Source organism: Entelurus aequoreus, linkage group LG16 (genome assembly GCF_033978785.1).
Source record: "Entelurus aequoreus isolate RoL-2023_Sb linkage group LG16, RoL_Eaeq_v1.1, whole genome shotgun sequence".
NCBI classification, from domain to species: Eukaryota; Metazoa; Chordata; class Actinopteri; order Syngnathiformes; family Syngnathidae; genus Entelurus; species Entelurus aequoreus.
This window is the reverse complement of record NC_084746.1, coordinates 25,325,646-25,344,051: the sequence shown is the minus strand read 5'-3', so window position 1 is coordinate 25,344,051 and position 18,406 is coordinate 25,325,646. Positions and strand designations below refer to the sequence as shown.

The 18,406-nt window shown below is 39.7% G+C and overlaps 1 protein-coding gene across 1 annotated transcript in view; it reads right to left on the bottom strand.

The window, feature by feature from the left end:
• Window positions 1-16,894, bottom strand: part of pth1r (parathyroid hormone 1 receptor) — a 211,141-nt gene extending 194,247 nt beyond the window's left edge. The window contains exon 1 of the mRNA XM_062022463.1: window positions 16,483-16,894. Coding sequence (XP_061878447.1) covers window positions 16,483-16,584 — 102 coding nt within the window. The 5' untranslated portion in view covers window positions 16,585-16,894. The remainder of the gene's footprint in view (window positions 1-16,482) is intronic.
• Between the last annotated feature and the right edge of the window lie 1,512 nt (window positions 16,895-18,406).

Here is an 18,406-nt window from a genome sequence, read left to right as displayed (position 1 = left end):
AGCTTTATAGCTTACCAAAGTCGTATTAAAATATCTTGATAGATTTTTGAACGCCATGTGTAATGTTCTATATTTTCAATGGAACATATAACATTTTGGTGTTGTTTATTTGAGTCATATTGCAGTCTACACTTATCTCTTATGTGTGACTGCCATCATATTGCAGTCTACACTTATCTTTTATGTGTGACTGCCATCTACTGGTCACACTTATCATTTCACCATGTACCAAATAAAATAGCTTCCAGGTCGGTAAGCAGAACCAAAATTATTCCGTACATTAGGCGCACCGCGTTATAAGGCGCACTGTCGAGTTTTGAGAAAATTAAAGGATTTTAAATGCGCCTTACAGTCCGAAAAATACGGCAGTCTAATTATGGTTGGCCCTAATTAGTTTGAAAAACATCTCAAATATCATAAAAATGTTCCTCTATAATTTGTTTTGAAAAATGTGCATCTAAATCTCCTGTCAGCATAAGCGCAACAGCTGGTGTGCTGGAGCACACCTGACCAACCCTGGAACAGAGTTGGCATTCGGCAAAAGTAAGGAGGGAAAAAAGTTTGAAAAAAAGGTGTTTCAAATTAGAAATGCATTTCTTGTTCAAGCCTAATTTTGACATTACTACCGACAATAACGTCTAACTTTACACTGTGTGCATCTTTAAACAAGCGTTTGGACATCTCTGTATTGTTTTTTTTGGTTACTCCGGCTTCCTCCCACATTCCGATTGGCCCTGCTAATTTTTGTTAGCCTGTCAATGAGCTGGTCCATTATGCGTTAGCATTAAGCTAGCGGCATTAGAGCCAACCTTCGTCCTGAATAATTGTATTGCTTTTTTTCCAGTTTATACCAAACTGTATTATTAACTTAACATGAATCCTACAAGTAAGCGCACTTCATGTGTATATTAATGTACTTTTCTTTGTATACTTAGTTTTACCGTGACTTCATTGTCGGGAATATCAACAAACCACCACAAGTTAGTTTTTTGTTCAATCTCTAGTTTAAAGTACTGTTTACATATTTGACAAACAAAATTCCGACATTCAGTAAGGCCAGAACATACTGTGTGTTACATTTTACAGTAAGCAGCAATAATTGAAGAATAGAGCAAAATGATAAAGAATAAGAAAAATATATTTAAATACTAACAACACAGATTTGTTTTTAAATGTATGTAAAATATTTGTTTAGCCTTTTAAAAGAAAATACATACATCATTGCAAAGTAATCATGACATCATAAATATGATCACGTCATATTAGCCACGCCCCCACCCTTACATGTATATTGGCAATCTGGTGGGAACACTGATGAATACAGTATTATGATATTTTACATAGTTTACAGATTAAACTAAAATTCAGCTTAAAAAACAAGTTGTATATACTTAGATGACAATCATAATTGTGTCAAAAAATAAATCTAATTCAAAAGGTCAGTTTCCATTCATTGCAATTGTACAGAAAAAGGATCAAGTTTTTCGCCACTTAAATGTCAACAAAATGGTATATATATATATATATATATATATATATATATATATATATATATATATATATATATATATATATATATATATATATATATATATATATATATATATATACACACACATACAGTATATGTGTATATATATATATATATATATACAGCCCCCCCCACACCCCCCCCCACACCCCCCCCAACCCCCCGAGTCAAAAAGTTTGGGGACCCCTGGTTTAAACTGTCCAAAGTTGCTTATGGTGAAGAAAAAAAAACATTAGTATTCATATTTATTTACATTTTATATATAGAGTACATTTGTATTTTGTAACAACAATATTTAAGTGTAGGTCAAATTTGATCGAATCAAATCAAACTGAGATTAATTGATTTAGAACCTTTTGAATTGAAATTAATTTAGAAAATCGGCCATGATACCTCGCCCGAATTTAGTGTAGGATTGTACCTATTAGATATTGATAACCGATATCGGTCCGATATCAGCAAAAAACATGTACATTCTTCAAATCGAGCATTCGTATCCAAGCAGCCCTACAGCATGTTGTGGGCTCTAGGCTACTAGGAGGTAGCAGCTACACAACAGCTAAGCACACATTAGCACGCAAGCTAGTCATAAGAAATAAGTGTCTTTAATTGAACAATATTTCAGTTCAAACAGTTATAGTTGCATAAGTCACCACAGGAGAAGCGTATTAGAAAGTATTCAGTAATAAACGTGTCCGCATCATTCAACTTACTGCATCATGATTTGATTAATTAATGTGGCCCCTAGATGTCGCATAATAATCCATCCATCCATTTCCTACCGCTTGTCCCTTTCGGAGTCGCAGGGGGTACTGGAGCCTATCCCAACTCAGGCTGAAGGCGAGGTACACCCTGGACAAGTCATCATAGGGGGGCCAATTTAGTGTTGCCAATCAACCTATCCCCAATGTTGTATTCTTTGTTATAAAAACATTTAAATACAATTGTTGGGTAGCATTAAAACAATGAAATCAACAACTTAATATTCAAACTTTTGTTACAATCCTGCTTTTCTCTCTCTCTCTCTCTCTCTCTCTCTCTCTCTCTCTCTCTCTCTCTCTCTCTCTCTCTCTCTCTCTCTCTCTCTCTCTTTCTCTCTCTCTCTCTCTCTCCAGTTGCCATGACGCCCAGCAGGCGTCCTGAGCACGCCTGAGGCCAATTACCGTTTAGCTTCTTAAGCTGATTGCTGCTGGTTCTTTCCTTGGTGTCGTTCCCTACACACAGTCCATGCCAATCAGCTCCTGGATTCTAACCTGTTTTAGTCATTTTTTAAAAGTCATTTTTCATGGGACTAACACTCCCATCCATGCCATAGATTCCTATTTGTTCTCTTGTGCTTGCTAGAATAAACACTTTATTTTTGCTCTTCTGCTCTGCTTCTAGGGTCCAACGTAGGACCGAGCCTAACAAATTCAGATGTGAAAATGTTTAGGTTTTTTTTCTCCCTTAATACAACAACTCTGTTCTCTGAAACTCTGCACAATCCATCCATCCATTTGCTACTGCTTGTCCCTTACGGGGTCGTGGGGGGTGCTGGAGCCTATCCCAGCTGTCGCCAGACAACATTCACACTCACATTCACACACTCGGGACAATTTAGTGTTGCCAATCAACCTATCCCCAGGTGCATGTCTTTGGAGGTGGGAGGAAGCCGGAGTACCCGGAGAGAACCCACGCAGTCACGGGGACGACATACAAACTCCACACAGAATGATCCCGGGCCCAGGACCTTCGTATTGTGAGGCACACGTACTAACCCCTGTTCCACCGTGCTGCCCACTATGCATAATATTACAACTTTTTTCCACACAATGTTATAACAATGTATTCTTTACCCAAATGGTATGACTTTGTCTTATTACAGCATTTTTAATGTAATGCTTTTACTTAATACACATTTTTATCCCCTAATATTTTATCATAGAATAAACATTTTTAGAGGGTTGTATACAATATTTTTTCTGCAAAACATTTTTACTTGTGATACACTATATTGCCAAAAATATTGGCCACCTATCACCAAGTCCAATGCAGTCGAATGCAGTGGTGTAAAGCACGTCACCACTGGACTCTAGAGCAGTGGAGACACCTTCTCTGGAGTGATGAATCACACTTTTTCATCCGGCAATCTGATTGGACGAGTCTGGGTTTGGAGGTTGCCAGGAGAACGCTACATTTCTGACTGCATTGTGCCGAGCGTGAACTTTGGTGGAGGAGGGATTATGGTGTGGGGTTGTTCTTCAGGAGTTGGGCTTGGCCCCTTAGTTCCAGTGAAAGGAACTTTGAAAGCTCCAGGATACCAAAATATTTTGGACAATTCCATGCTCCCAACCTTGTGGGAGCAGTTTGGAGCGGGCCCCTTCTTCTTCCAACATGACTGTGCACCAGTGGACAAAGCAAGGTCCATCAAGACATGGATGACAGAGTCTGGTGTGGATGAACTTGACTGGCCTGCACAGAGTCCTGACCTGAATCCAATAGAACACCTTTGGGATGAATTAGAACGGAGACTGAGAGCCAGGCCTTCTCGACCAATATCAGTGTGTGATCTCACCAATGCGCTTTTGGAACAATTGGTCAAAAATTCCTATAAACAAACTCCGCAACCTTGTGGACAGCCTTCCCAGAAGAGTTGAAGCTATAATAGCTGCAAAAGGTGGACCGACATCATATTGAACCCTATGGGTTAGGAATGGGATGGCACTTCAAGTTCATATGTGAGTCAAGGCAGGTGGCCAAATACTTTTGGCAATATAGTGTATGACTTAGCTATCCTAAAATGGTATGCTATAATCCTCAATACACAACGTTATTCTTATAATACAACATCCTGTCATATTGTTCCTGCACAGTGTGGCCTCCATGCACTTTTGTACTTCAACAAACATACATTGTTTCTATAATGTTTAGTCTAATAAACTGAAAAGATCATCTGTAATGATTGTATAGGAGACCAAAACAAACCGCCCTAATGCATTTGTCTTTATCGCCGCGTCAGCATCCCTGCCACAGCCTGTTGCGACTGTTCTAATGTCATTTTAGCCATGAGCGTTATAAATCTTTATGCATACACAAGTCAAGCAGTGCACTGATCGGGATAATGCTTGAAACTCTGCGTCACATCGCGCAGTAATCACATACGAGAAACTGACGTGCGCAAACAAAATGTCCAATGTCATCAGAGCGACACAGTGCATGCAAGCACAGGCGAGCCAGCACTGTCATGAGGTCCGAATTAAACACCCGCCGCGCTTCCCGCAAAGCGCTGCTTCCGCTTAATAAATGCGATAACCGCGTAAGTGAGGACAGTTGTTATGCTGAAGTAAGGCTGTTTGTTTGCAAGCTGTTAGTCTTGCTTGTCTGCTGTGCTGTGAGACACAATGAAGACACTGATGCTGAACATGCACACGCCGAGAGTTCTCACATAAGATTCAGAGCAGGTGTGTCCAAATTTTTTCCACAGTGGGCCATATACCGTATTTTCCGGACCATAGGGCGCACCGGATTATAAGGCGCACTGCCAATGAATGGTCTATTTTTGATCGTTTTTCATATATAAGGCGCACTGGATTATAGGGCGCATTAAAGGAGTTATATATACACTACCGTTCAAAAGTTTGGGGTCACCCAAACAATTTTGTGGAATAGCCTTCATTTCTAAGAACAAGAATAGACTGTTGAGTTTCAGATGAAAGTTCTCTTTTTCTGGCCATTTTGAGCGTTTAATTGACCCCACAAATGTGATGCTCCAGAAACTCAATCTGCTCAAAGGAAGGTCAGTTTTGTAGCTTCTGTAACGAGCTAAACTGTTTTCAGATGTGTGAACATGATTGCACAAGGGTTTTCTAATCATCAATTAGCCTTCTGAGCCAATGAGCAAACACATTGTACCATTAGAACACTGGAGTGATAGTTGCTGGAAATGGGCCTCTATACACCTATGTAGATATTGCACCAAAAACCAGACATTTGCAGCTAGAATAGTCATTTACCACATTAGCAATGTATAGAGTGTATTTCTTTAAAGTTAAGACTAGTTTAAAGTTATCTTCATTGAAAAGTACAGTGCTTTTCCTTCAAAAATAAGGACATTTCAATGTGACCCCAAACTTTTGAACGGTAGTGTATATATATATATATTTTTTATTTTCCAAATGTAAAACACTTCCTTATGGTCTACATAACATGTAATGGTGGTTCTTTGGTCAAAATGTTGCATAGATTATGTTTTACAGATCATCTTCAAGCCGCTTTCTGACAGTCGCTTCCGGATGCGCCGTTTCGTGGGCGGTCTTATTTACGTGGCTCACCTTCGGCAGCGTCTTCTCCCCGTCATCTTTGTTGTAGCGGTGTAGCGTGCAAGGACGGGAGTGGAAGAAGTGTCAAAAGATGGAGCTAACTGTTTTAATGACATTCAGACTTTACTTAAATCACTAACAGAGCAGCATCTCCTCGTCCGGAAACAACAACACCGGAAACGGAACTTTATAATAACTAAAGTTTCTTGGGTGAATAATGTGAACTCACTACACCGTTATGTTTTATCGCTTTCATGGCAAGTTTACTGACAGATATAAGTAAGAACTTTACACTACTTTATATTAGAAAGGGCAACAGCGGAGGATGAATGTCCCATAACAAGAAGATAGAGAAAAAGAAGAAGCTTATCGACTACAAAGTCTGCACGTAATTTTTCAGGATTTATGCAGATCCCAAATACAAATCAGCAGGTACCAGAAGGTAAGAAAAGTTGCTTTTGCATAATATGTCTTACCTTATACACACACCATAGTAATACTCCTATGTTGAAGCACAGTACAATCCATCAAGCGGTGCGGCTTCATAGCTTACCAAAGTTGTACTAAATCATGTTGATAGATTTTTGAGCGCCGTGTGTAATGGTGTTGTTTACTTGACTAATATTGCCATCATAGTGTAGCCTACGCGTATCTCTTATGTTTGACTGCCTTTTACTGGTCACACTTATCATTACACCATGTACCAAATAAAATTGCTTCGAGGTCGGTAAGCAAAACCAGAATTATTCCGTACATTAGGCGCACCGGGTTATAACGCGCACTGTCGAGTTTTGAGGGGAAAAAAAGGATTTTAAGTGCGCCTTTCTGCGTTTTCTTGGTTAATATTATTTTTAGATTCTGCTATAGCCAGTCAAAACTGAGCTGCAGTCCAAAAATGGCCCCGGAGCCACAATTTGGACGTCCCTAATTAAGAGGCTCAACAGTTTGTTAGTTCCTGTTTTTAAATATGTCAGTAAAGTTTGTGGTGTGGACAAAATGCATCCATTTGGGGTTTAGGTCTTGTCATTTTAAACAGCACTTGGATAAAAAATAATGGTTAGTTGGGGGTTTTAAATCGATGGAAAGTGGCACGAGTCATCCATGTTCGAATTAAAAAAAGCGTTGTGTTCTCTCTACAGAGACGCAGACTTTCCACTCTTTGCTTTGGCATCCGAGGCGCCCGCGTCCCTTTCTTCTTTTTGCTCGGTCACGGCTCGGAAAAAAGCGAAGCGGCAGGGGAAGGACGGGTGGGTGAACAAACAGACCGAGCTTAAAGTGGGTACTCGTCACTTAACGTAAGCCGTGGACAAAGGTGAGGTTGGAGGTGCACTGCCGTGCCGCTGATGGGCCACACGCTGAGGGGTTGGGTTGCAATGTTCTCTTAAAACATGTGCCAAGTAGTGGCTGTTGAATGCACAGCAGGACTCAGCCAAGACACACAGAGACAACTTGCTGTGGAAGCAGCAGGCCTTCTGCCATATGGACATCTTTAGCGGCACTTCAAAATATCTTTGTTTTTACTGCGCTGGATTTAGGAATTTAAACACAAAACTAGAGAACTAGAAAGGTATGGATGCAGAGTATTAACCCACCAGACGTTATCTGGATTTACAGCCTATGCATCTACCCAAGGGGTGTCCAGTGTTTTTCAATCCAATCCAATCCACTTTATTTATATAGCACATTTACACAACAAGAATGTTTCCAAAGTGCTGCACAGCTATGTTAAAAACAATATTAAAAACAATATTATGCTCCACCAATGACTGAATAATAATACGTTTTCCACTCAAGGCTTTAACTGAAAAATGAAGAAAGCGCAGGGCCACTTTGATTGATTTTGTACATCAAAGACGCTAAAACCAATTCAATGCAAACTATGCGGAGAAAAAATATAAATTTTTGTGTATAGGTTACAGGTGACATTGACAAAGTCAATTGTTAAAACCAGTGATGTTTTCAATGGAGTGAGTCCCCACAGATAGGGTTTTGAGTGGGTCCCTAGAAAATTAAATGGGTTTTCTATATCTTATTTTGGTAACACTTTAGTATGGGAAAGACATATTCACCATTAATTAGTTGATTATGAACATGCAAATTAGTAACAAATTGGCTCTTAAGTAGTAATTAAGTACTTATTAATGCCTTATTCTGCATGGCCTTATTATTCAACCAGTAAGCCATTAACTAAGAGTCTTCTCTCTATAACCTCAGAATTATTGCTTTTTAGTATCCCTAACCCTAACCCAGGGCCGGCCCGTGGCATAGGCCGTATAGGCAAATGCTAAGGGCGCCGTCCATCAGGGGGCCACAAATGTTGGAGAAAAAAAATAAAATAAAAAAAAAGTTGGTACTATTATTTCTAAATACAAAAAATAATCCCACGTTAATTAAAATGCAAAGTAAAGCCTATTTAATAGAAATATTATTTGTTACAACATTACGCCCCCCCCCCCCGAGAAAAAGACAAGGTAGCAGGTAGGTAAAGACAAGGTAGCAGGTAGGTAACATTAGCCTACATGAAATTATTTGTCTGTTACAGAATGTGATAGTAATCTGGCTTTTTAGCATTAGGCTAATGTTACATGATTCGGCAAGTGCTAGTTCTGTTTTAACGTCGGGTTAATATTGTGGAGGGGGCTAAATTGTTATGGAAAATAATAATGTAACGTTAGGTAATTACAGTACTCCCACCTTACATTCCTCAGGGACATTTGTATTAGATCTTTTAAGCAGGTGTTTTTTGTTTACATTGTTATTGCCTTCTGGTTAGCTAATGTTTGCCCTGCAGGTAATAGTCACTTTTCCACCCCTTTATGTATTAGGTATAGTTGTAAGCCTAGTTGTTAAAGTGCACATCATTAATGTTAATTAAGCAATATCACATGAGAGGGAATGCTGTTTTTTAATTTGAGCACTGCTGTGATTCGGTTAAAGATAATCATAACATAACATTCTCATATAATATGTTAATTTGCTTTCTTTAAGTAAAAAAAAAGGTCAAAGACAAAGCTATTCGGTTTCTTGTGAGTATATACACTTCACTGCCGATGTGGGGGGGCGCCATCTAAAATCTTGCCTAGGGCGCCAGATTGGTTAGGGCCAGGCCTGCCCTAACCCTAACCCTAACCTTAACCTTATATGTTCCCCTAATGTCCAAATAACTCTAAATTAAGTATATGTTACTTTAATAAGCAACTAATTAATAGTGAATATGTTCCCCATACTAACGTGTTACCCTTATTTTCTTCTTATTCTTAAATTGTAGCATTCCACTCTTTGGATGATGGTATGGTCTGACAAGGTTATAATTCACATACATATTCATTTATGTTAAAAATGTATCGGAAATTAAACAAATACTATCAACATGTTGCATGCCGAAAGCAACATGTATGCCAAACCACCGTAGTTTTTTTCTTTTTCTTTGTTATAACACGCTCCCTAAATGTTAAAATAGCTTCGACACAAAGAAGCTGAGCATCGAGCAGTGGAAGTTAAGTTAAAGTTAAAGTACCGACGATAGTCACACACACACTAGGTGTGGTAAAAATTATCCTCTGCATTTGACCCATCCCCATGTTCACCCCTTGGGAAGTGAGGGGAGCAGTGAGCAGCAGCAGTGAGCAGCAGCAGTGGCCGCGCTCGGGAATCATTTTGGTGATTCAACCCCCAATTCCAACCCTTGATGCCTAGTGCCAAGGTGGGTTTATTTACTATGACGTTAGCATCTTTAATTGTTTAAATTCAATCCATGGTGACTGACGGGTTGTTTTGGTAGTGGCTAAACTAGCATGTTGCATAATGTGTTCAGGTGATGACGTCTGTGCTAATTTTAGACATTATTGGGAGGTCCCGTATTGATGGATGGAGCTAACTGTTTTAATGACATTCAGACTTTACTTAAATCAATAACGGAGCAGCATCTCCTCATCCGTGGCTCACTAGTGCAATAACAACGCCGGAAATGTGTACCGTGAAAAACCGTCCGACCGGAACTCTCTAATAACTAAAGTTCCTTGGGTTTTAGCGCTTTCATGGGGAGTTTACTGACAGATATAAGTAAGAACTTTACACTACTTTAAATTAGAAATGGCAAACACGGAGAATGAATGTCCCATAACAAGAAGATAGAGAAAAAGAAGAAGCTTATCGACTACGCTGTCGTCACAGACTACAAAGGCGGACGGACTTATGCAGATCCCAAATACAGATCAGCAGGTGCATAATATTGCGAAACAAAACACCAGATAATATGTCTTACCTTATCCACACACCATAATAATACTCCTATGTTGAAACACAGTACAATCCATCAAGCGGTGCGGCTCCATAGCTTACCAAAGTCGTAATAAAATATCTGTATAGATTTTTGAGCGCCGTGTGTAATGTTCTATATTTTCAATGGAACATATAAAATGTTGGTATTGTTTACTTGAGTCATATTGCAGTTTACACATATCTCTTATGTGTGACTGCCATCTACTGGTCACACTTATTATTTCACCATGTAGCAAATAAAATAGTTTTGAGGTCGGTATGTACAACCAAAATGATTCCGTACATTAGGCACACCGGGTTATAAGGCGCACTGTCGAGTTTTGAGAAAATGAAAGGATTTTTAGTGGGCCTTATAGTCCAAACAATACGGTATTTATTTTTACCGTGACTATGCTGCTTATTAGGCTGTTTGAGAAATAACTACTAAAATGTTGTCGGAGCGACAAGCGATCTATCTTACAGAGGAGAGTCACAGATCGTGTCCTCCAAAAGTCCGACATGCATCCGCTTCAAATGCTCCCAAATGACAGATGTACTGCCATGAAAAGCAGGGCAAATTGAGCGAGATATTTGTGTATTTGACGTGTGAATGTGAGTGTGAATGTTGTCTGTCTATCTGTGTTGGCCCTGCGATGAGGTGGCGACTTGTCCAGGGTGTACACCGCCTTCCGCCCGAATGCAGCTGAGATAGGCTGCTCCCAAAAGGGACAAGCGGTAGAAAATGGATGGATGGATGGACGTGTGTGGTTTTTAATCATATTTTTTGCTGCATGCAGGTTTATTACATCACCGACTATTATCGACAAATTTGATTGATGACTTTTGTCGACGACGTCACTGAATGGTTGCGTAGCTGCGGGCTGAAAATGGCCCCAAAGTTGCACTTTGGACAACCCTGGTCTACCCAAACACAACTGCGGTGAAGGAATAAAGGAAAAACAGCCACAATCATTACAAACTACAACATATATAGAGGCGCACAGGCCACCAAATAAGGAAGAGAATGGGTTAATGCTGAGGTTAGCTGCATTTATTGAGGGAACTGTCAATCCTGACCAAATACACCGTCAGTAACATTTAAAAGTCTTACTAAACACTCCGATTAACGCCTTTATTGAATCAATTATCATTGGGAGTAAACGTACTGACTATAAACTGGCTTTGTCTACCTCTGAAAGCGCTTTAAACTGATGTGTACAATGAACTCATCCCAGGTATTAATGCTGACTGAGCGGTCTGCTCCTTGCACTTGAACAACATTGGTTCTGGTACTGCAATACATTTGTAAAATAATAACAATGCGCCGAAAGAGAGCTACTGTTTCCTTTCCACTTTCTCATGCTATCCAAATTGTTATTCTATCGTTCATTATTGGTTTGATTTTGTACAGTCTTTACTGCCACCATGTCACTACTTCACCAGTGCGTTATGATGCAGTTAGTGAAAAGTACATCCACGTTGTTAAGCATAAACCAGGGGTGTCAAACTCATTTTAGATCAGGGGCCACATGGAAAAAAATCTACTCTCAAGTGGGCCAGACTGGTAAAATCACGGCACGATAACTTAAAAATAAAGACAACTTTAGATTGTTTTCTTTGTTTAAAAAATAGAACATGCACATTCTGAAATTGCACAAATTATAATGTTGTTGTTTTGTTTTTTTACAGTTACCTGTTGCGGTTAATTGTATACATACTTTGTTTGTCGTTATTTATATTTTCTGAATAACTTATGTGATAATGTTCATCAGTCAACTCATTGATGTTAATTTTCAATCAAGATAAAAACAATCATGTCTAATTACAGTATGTTATTTATGTAGTTTGATCATTTTCCTCGACTGATGTACTAACATCATGTGGTTTATTTTGTACATACTGTATGTAGCATCATCTACAAAGATCATACTTGCCAACCTTGAGACCTCCGATTCCGGGGGACGGGGCGGGTATGTGGGTGGGGGCGGGGGGCGTGGTTGGGGGCGTGGTTAAGAGGGGAGGAGTATATTTACAGCTAGAATTCACCAACTCGAGTATTTCATATATATTTCATATAAATATATATGTATGAAATACTTGACTTTCAGTGAATTCTAGCTATATATATATATATATATATATATATATATATATATATATATATATATATATATATATATATATATATATATATATATATATATATATATATATATATTTTATTATACATATACATAAAATAAATACTTCAATTTCAGTGTTCCGGAGGCTATCCAGTAGATGGCAGTATTGTCCTGTTTAAGAGTGTCACAACATTGCTGTTTACGGCAGACGAACTGCTTTACGGTAAACGAAAACGTGACTGCTGTTGTTGTGTGTTGTTACCGCGCTGGGAGGACGTTAATGAAACTGCCTAACAATAAACCCACATAAGAAACCAAGAACTCGCCCTCGATCATTCTACAGTTATAAAGTGATTGGGCAGGCACACTGTTTATATCGTGGGAACGCGGACGTGAAAACAGACTGTCGCCGCTGTCCCCACTCAGGTCCGCATGGAGCTGGAAGGGGGCGTGGCCTCCAGCTCCGGCTGAATTCCGTAAGTTTATCGGGAGAACATTTTTTCCGGGAGGTTATCGGGAGAGGCGCTGAATTCCGGGAGTCTCCCGGTAAAACCGCGAGGGTTGGCAAGTATGACAAAGATACAATAATTGTTATTGCGATATCCACTGGACACATTTAGAACAGCTGTTTCTTTCATTCAAAAATTTCAGGTTTATTTTTATACTTAGCAAACTCATCCCGCAGGCCGGATGAAACCTGTTCGCGGGCCTGATCCGGCTCTCGGGCCGTACGTTTGACACCCTTGGCATAAACACATGATCATCTTTGCAAAGGCAGAGTTAACTGCACTGGATCTAGCATGTGGAGTATGTTCAACATTATTGTCCTCTCTGGGGGTGTTAATTCCTAGCGCTGATTTCATAACTTGCACCCAGTAAACATGCATCCTTAACTTTGCCCAAGGCATGTGGTTTGAAAGCGGTGCATCAAGCAAGTTCAGGAGCTTTGCAAACAATTAAAAGGCTTGCATTGTCAAATCCATGAGACGGACTGACTAACAATATGAGGATGATGTCGATTCATAATATATTCTATGCATATTTGACCCAGGAATGTGCAAAAATGGCATTCCTTCCATTTTGTGTCAATTATTACATTTCTTTGCAGTAGAGTATACCCGGTGGTGGTCCATTCCATGTTTAACAGCACTTTAACTGGCACATAATCACGGTGAAGGTGTTAAGAAAGAGCATGTTTGGTGGACTGCGTTTTTTTGGGAACTTTAATTCACAATCCTTATGAGGTACAAGAACACAAGTCTCTTTTTAAAGCTTTCTAACTCGTAGATAAAAGTCTGCTTACAATGGAGCCAACATGAGTCATGACGTCATTGTGTTTATTCCGACCATAAAACCCCCAAAAAAACTATCCGAAAAGTGCCAACACTACTCCATTTACATTTTGTGACCTGAATATTCACAAAGTACAAACAATATTGTTATTGTAAGCGCGAACATTGAGGACCTAAATTAAGCGGCACATTGATCAGAGAGAGGTCACTTCCTTATGCTGCTGTATCGATATCATCAGCTTATGAGCGGCTTTCTCGCCTCGGAGCTTGTGAAAGTTAATTCTACATTACAAATCGTGTCTCTTACCTTGATAGTTAAATGATGTGGACATAAACTGAGAAATTGGTCAACTTTGACAGCCAACTTAGACACGGAAATGGCGAAAAAGACACAAGAAACCTTGAGTCATTCTTTATCTAAGCGGAAATATGTCAGCTTCCTAACAGTCGGCATCCCAGTGAGAGCAGATATTGTACAGTAAGTGATGTTGTATTATGTTTGTTGGCTCTCATTAGTCCGTGTTGCAGTCAAAGGAAAAAGTTAAATTAATGCGCCGATCAAAAAATTTAAATACTACATGTTATTATGAATGTGCCTGTTACTACATTACATATATACTTACAGTGTGTATATAAAAACCTTTATGGAGGTGTTTGGATGTTTATTTTTAAACGTTTTATAAACAGGGTCAGAATGTGAGGGACAGCAACACAATTACAGACACAGGGTATGTAATGAATGCACCTAATGAGCGACTATTTTGGATTCTTGCTGGAATAGAGGGAAAATCATAATGTTCTTATGGTTTGCTTGTTAGACGCTAACAAAAAGCCTGCTCAGTGGCCTTGTGGTTAGAGTGTCGGCCCTGAGACTGGACGTGAGTTCAAACCTCGGCCGAGTCATACCAAAGACTATAAAAATGGGACCCATTGCCTCCCTGCTTGGCACTCAGCATCAAGGGGTTGAAATTGGGGGTTAAATCACCACAATGATTCCCAAGCGCGGCCACCACTGCTGCTCACTGCTCCCCTCACCTCCCAGGGGGTGAACATGGGGATGGGTCAAATGCAGAGGATAATTTCACCACACCTAGTGTGTGTGTGACTATTGGGACTTTAACTTTAAGCGGACTTTTGCTCGCATTTATTTACCAGTAAGAATGCAGAAGAATTGAGAATGACGGGCACAATTCCAAAAAAGTGCAGTTCCCCTTTAAATCCACCCAAGAACCATGGTGTCTTCTACAGTAGACATTTGTTTGTGGTTGGAGTTGCACAGTTCTGACACCATCACCACCAATTTCTGACGCCGGTTCTCAGGAGGACACAGGTGCATGACAAGGTCAGAATATGAGGGACAGCACCACAATTACAGATACAGGGTATGTAATGCATGCACCAAAATACTAAAAAATAACCCAATTTTAACCCAACTGCTGGTTCAGAAAAGGACGAACCCCTTAATTGACTTATTTGAACTCAATATTTTGGGTAATGTTTTCAACTCAACTTTTGCGTTGAATTATTTAACCCAAAAGTTGAGTTATGCTAACTCAATGTTGGTTGATTCATAATCCAACTATTGGGATGAATTTATTCAACACAAAAGCTGAGTTATGCTCAATGTTGGGTTATTCCAAACCCAACTGTTGGGTTGCGCAATTTAGCGCTCCTTGACCTGATAGTTGGTTAGATACATTTTACTGCTGGTTTGTCCTACTCCTTCCCAACTACTGATCAGAATCATTTTTATTCCATTAAGATATACTCAAAAGCAAGATATGATTGACATTTTTTTTTTTTTACAAGTATGGACATTGTTGTCACGGCGGGGTCTCCCGAGGCAAGTTGCAAGTAAGAAAATTATTTATTGTCCAATAATTGTGCGGGATACTAACAAAAGAGCACCAGCGTGCCGATAGCACGGGAAGCTAACGGAATAGTGAACAATAAAAACTTAGCATGTAAACAGGCGAACACAAACGCAAAGCTTAGCTCAGGAATCAAATTAGTAGCCGTCGTAACTGTGGCATGGAAGCAAATAAGAAAGCCAGACTGAGTGTGGCAAAAAGCAGGGAATAAGTAGCTCTCTGATTAGCGCCCAGGAGCAGGTGAGCATCCCGAACACTAATCAGAGGCAGGTGAAAACAATCTGCCGTCATGGCAACTAAAACACAAACCCAGGGGTGCATGCTCAGAACAGGAACTGAGGGAGTCAAAAACTAAACAAACATGATCCAAGCAGCGGGTCATAACAACAGTAGTTCTATGCAGCATGCTGAAATATTGTCATATACATAAGATGTGTGATTGTAAATAATGTTAATGAGATTGATCCTTAATAAAATTCCCGGGAACACTTTAGTATGGGGAACACATATTCACCATTAATTAGTTGCTTATTAACATGCAAAATTAGTAACATATTGGCTCTTAATTAGTCATTATTAGGAATTATTAATGCCGTATACTGCATGGCCTTATTATACAACCAGTAAGCCATTAACTAAGAGTCTTCCCTCAATAACCTCAGAATGATTGCTTATTAGTAACCCTAACCCTAACCCTTATGTGTTCCCCTAGTGTCCAAATAACTCTAAATTAAGTCTTTGTTACTTTAATAAGCAACTAATTAATGGTGAATATGTTCCCCATACTAAAGTGTTACCAAATTCCCTTCAAGAAAAAAGTACATTTTTAATTTAAAAAAAGCCTTTTACCCAAATAGTTTCATAGTTTTGAAAACCCAGAATTGAGATAAAATGATACCCTTAAAACCCCAAAAATGTATTTCTCTTCATAAAAATAACTCCAAAATTTAACCCAAAACTCGCAACTCATAAATTGGGTTATCAAAAATTGGGCTTTTTTTGTGTGTGTGACTATTTTGGATTCTTGCTGGAACGGGAGGGGGAGAAAAAAAATCATACTTTTCTTACGGTTTGCTTGTCGGAAGATAACAAAAAGAAAAGTCTTACCAGGCAGAACGTGCAGAGCAGTGAGATGAGAAGCAAATCCAGATTGTGGCGCATGAGCACAGTTGATCCCATCACTGATGACCTGCTGCAGTCACACTTCATCCTCTGGAGTCCTCGCAGGGGCTCCAAAAGATGCTGATGATGCTCAGATTTAAATGATTCAATCTAATTGTAGCTCTCTTCAAAGCAGAGCGAGCTATATATAAATATATATATACAGTATATATTTGTTCTCACTCCATCTGGCCTCTTGATGCTTATGCTGGTGAAATCATGCCTCTGTAATCCAGCAGCCGGGCTTTAATTTCCTATAATCTATGTGTTCACTTTGCATCCGACTTTCTTTTTTTTTTTTAACCCTTCCCTTGCTTCTGGTGAAATCACAGCCACATGTCAGCACTATTTATGGCGCTCTGGCTCTGCGGTGGGAAGTTCAAATGAGTCTTTGTAGGGAAGAAACCGACGCTTTATATATAGGTCTCTTAAAAAAAAAAAAAAAAAAAAAAAAAAAGGCGCCCCTCTGACTTAAACACTTCAGTATGGAGGCATTTAGTCCAGGCGCCAATTTCCCCTCAAAAACCCCAAAAAGTGAAATTAAGTAGAATAAAATAAAGTGGGGGGGTCACTCATGTCACCATCCATTCTGATGGTGCACCCACGTAGCGTGGTCCCACGCTAGAGTATTTTATTTTTCCAAACAAAAAAAAAAGAAGCAACTTTTACGCATCAATTTGCCTGGAGGCGCGGCGTCGCAACAGTCAAATTGGAAGTGGGGGGCGCGCCACTCGCGTCATTTACACTCATCACGTCCTTCCACGCGTGGCACTAACTCACTAACTTACTTCCACCCCCACAGAAAGCCGGGTATTCTCCCTTGGAAAGTCAAAACCCGCGCGCAAAAGACTCAAAAAAAAAAAAAAAAAAAAAAAAAAAAAAGACGCACGCGTAAAAGGACTTAATAGTGGTTGTAACGCGCACTGAGAAAAAAAAGTTTCTCGCGTGGTGGACGAGGCTGTGGATGTGTCAGGCTGGAGCTCGGCAGTGACTGTGTGGACATGGAAAAGAGGAGGAGAGAGGGAAGGGGAGGGAGAGAAGGCAGGTAGCAGCCGCTCATTGGCTTCCTCCCTCTTACGTGGGAATAAACCACCGCTCTGACATGACATATTTCCTCAGCCCCGCAAACAAACTGTACATTCAACGAATCGCCAAACCGCTTTTTCCCCTCCCCATCAGTCTCTCAAAAAGGTTACATGTTGTATAGGAACTGCATGCATAACGCCAGTGAGCATTGCAGAGAAATGAAAGAAAGCGTGCAAGAGTGAAACCATGACTAATAATTAGTGTTGTCCCGTTACCAAAATGTTGGTACCGGTACCAAATTCATTTTGATACTTTTTGGTACTTTTCTAAATAAAGGGGTCAACATAAAATGGCATTATTGGTTTTATTTTAAAGGCCTACTGAAACCCACTACTACCGACCACGCAGTCTGATAGTTTATATATCAATGATGAAATCTTAACATTATAACACATGCCAATACGGCCGGGTTAACTTATAAAGTGACATTTTAAATTTGCCGCTAAACTTCCGGTTCGAAACGCCTCTGAGGATGACGTATGCGCGTGACGTAGCCCGGGGAACACGGGTATGCCTTCCACATTGAAGCCAATACGAAAAAGCTCTGTTTTCATTTCATAATTCCACAGTATTCTGGACATCTGTGTTCGTGAATCTGTTTCAATCATGTTCATTGCATTATGAAGAAGGAAGCTGAGCAAACAAAGAAAAAAGTTGTCGGTGCGAAATGGACGTATTTTTCGAACGTAGTCAGCCACAACAGTACACAGCCGGCGCTTCTTTGTTTACATTCCCGAAAGATGCAGTCAAGATGGAAGAACTCGGATAACAGAGACTCTAACCA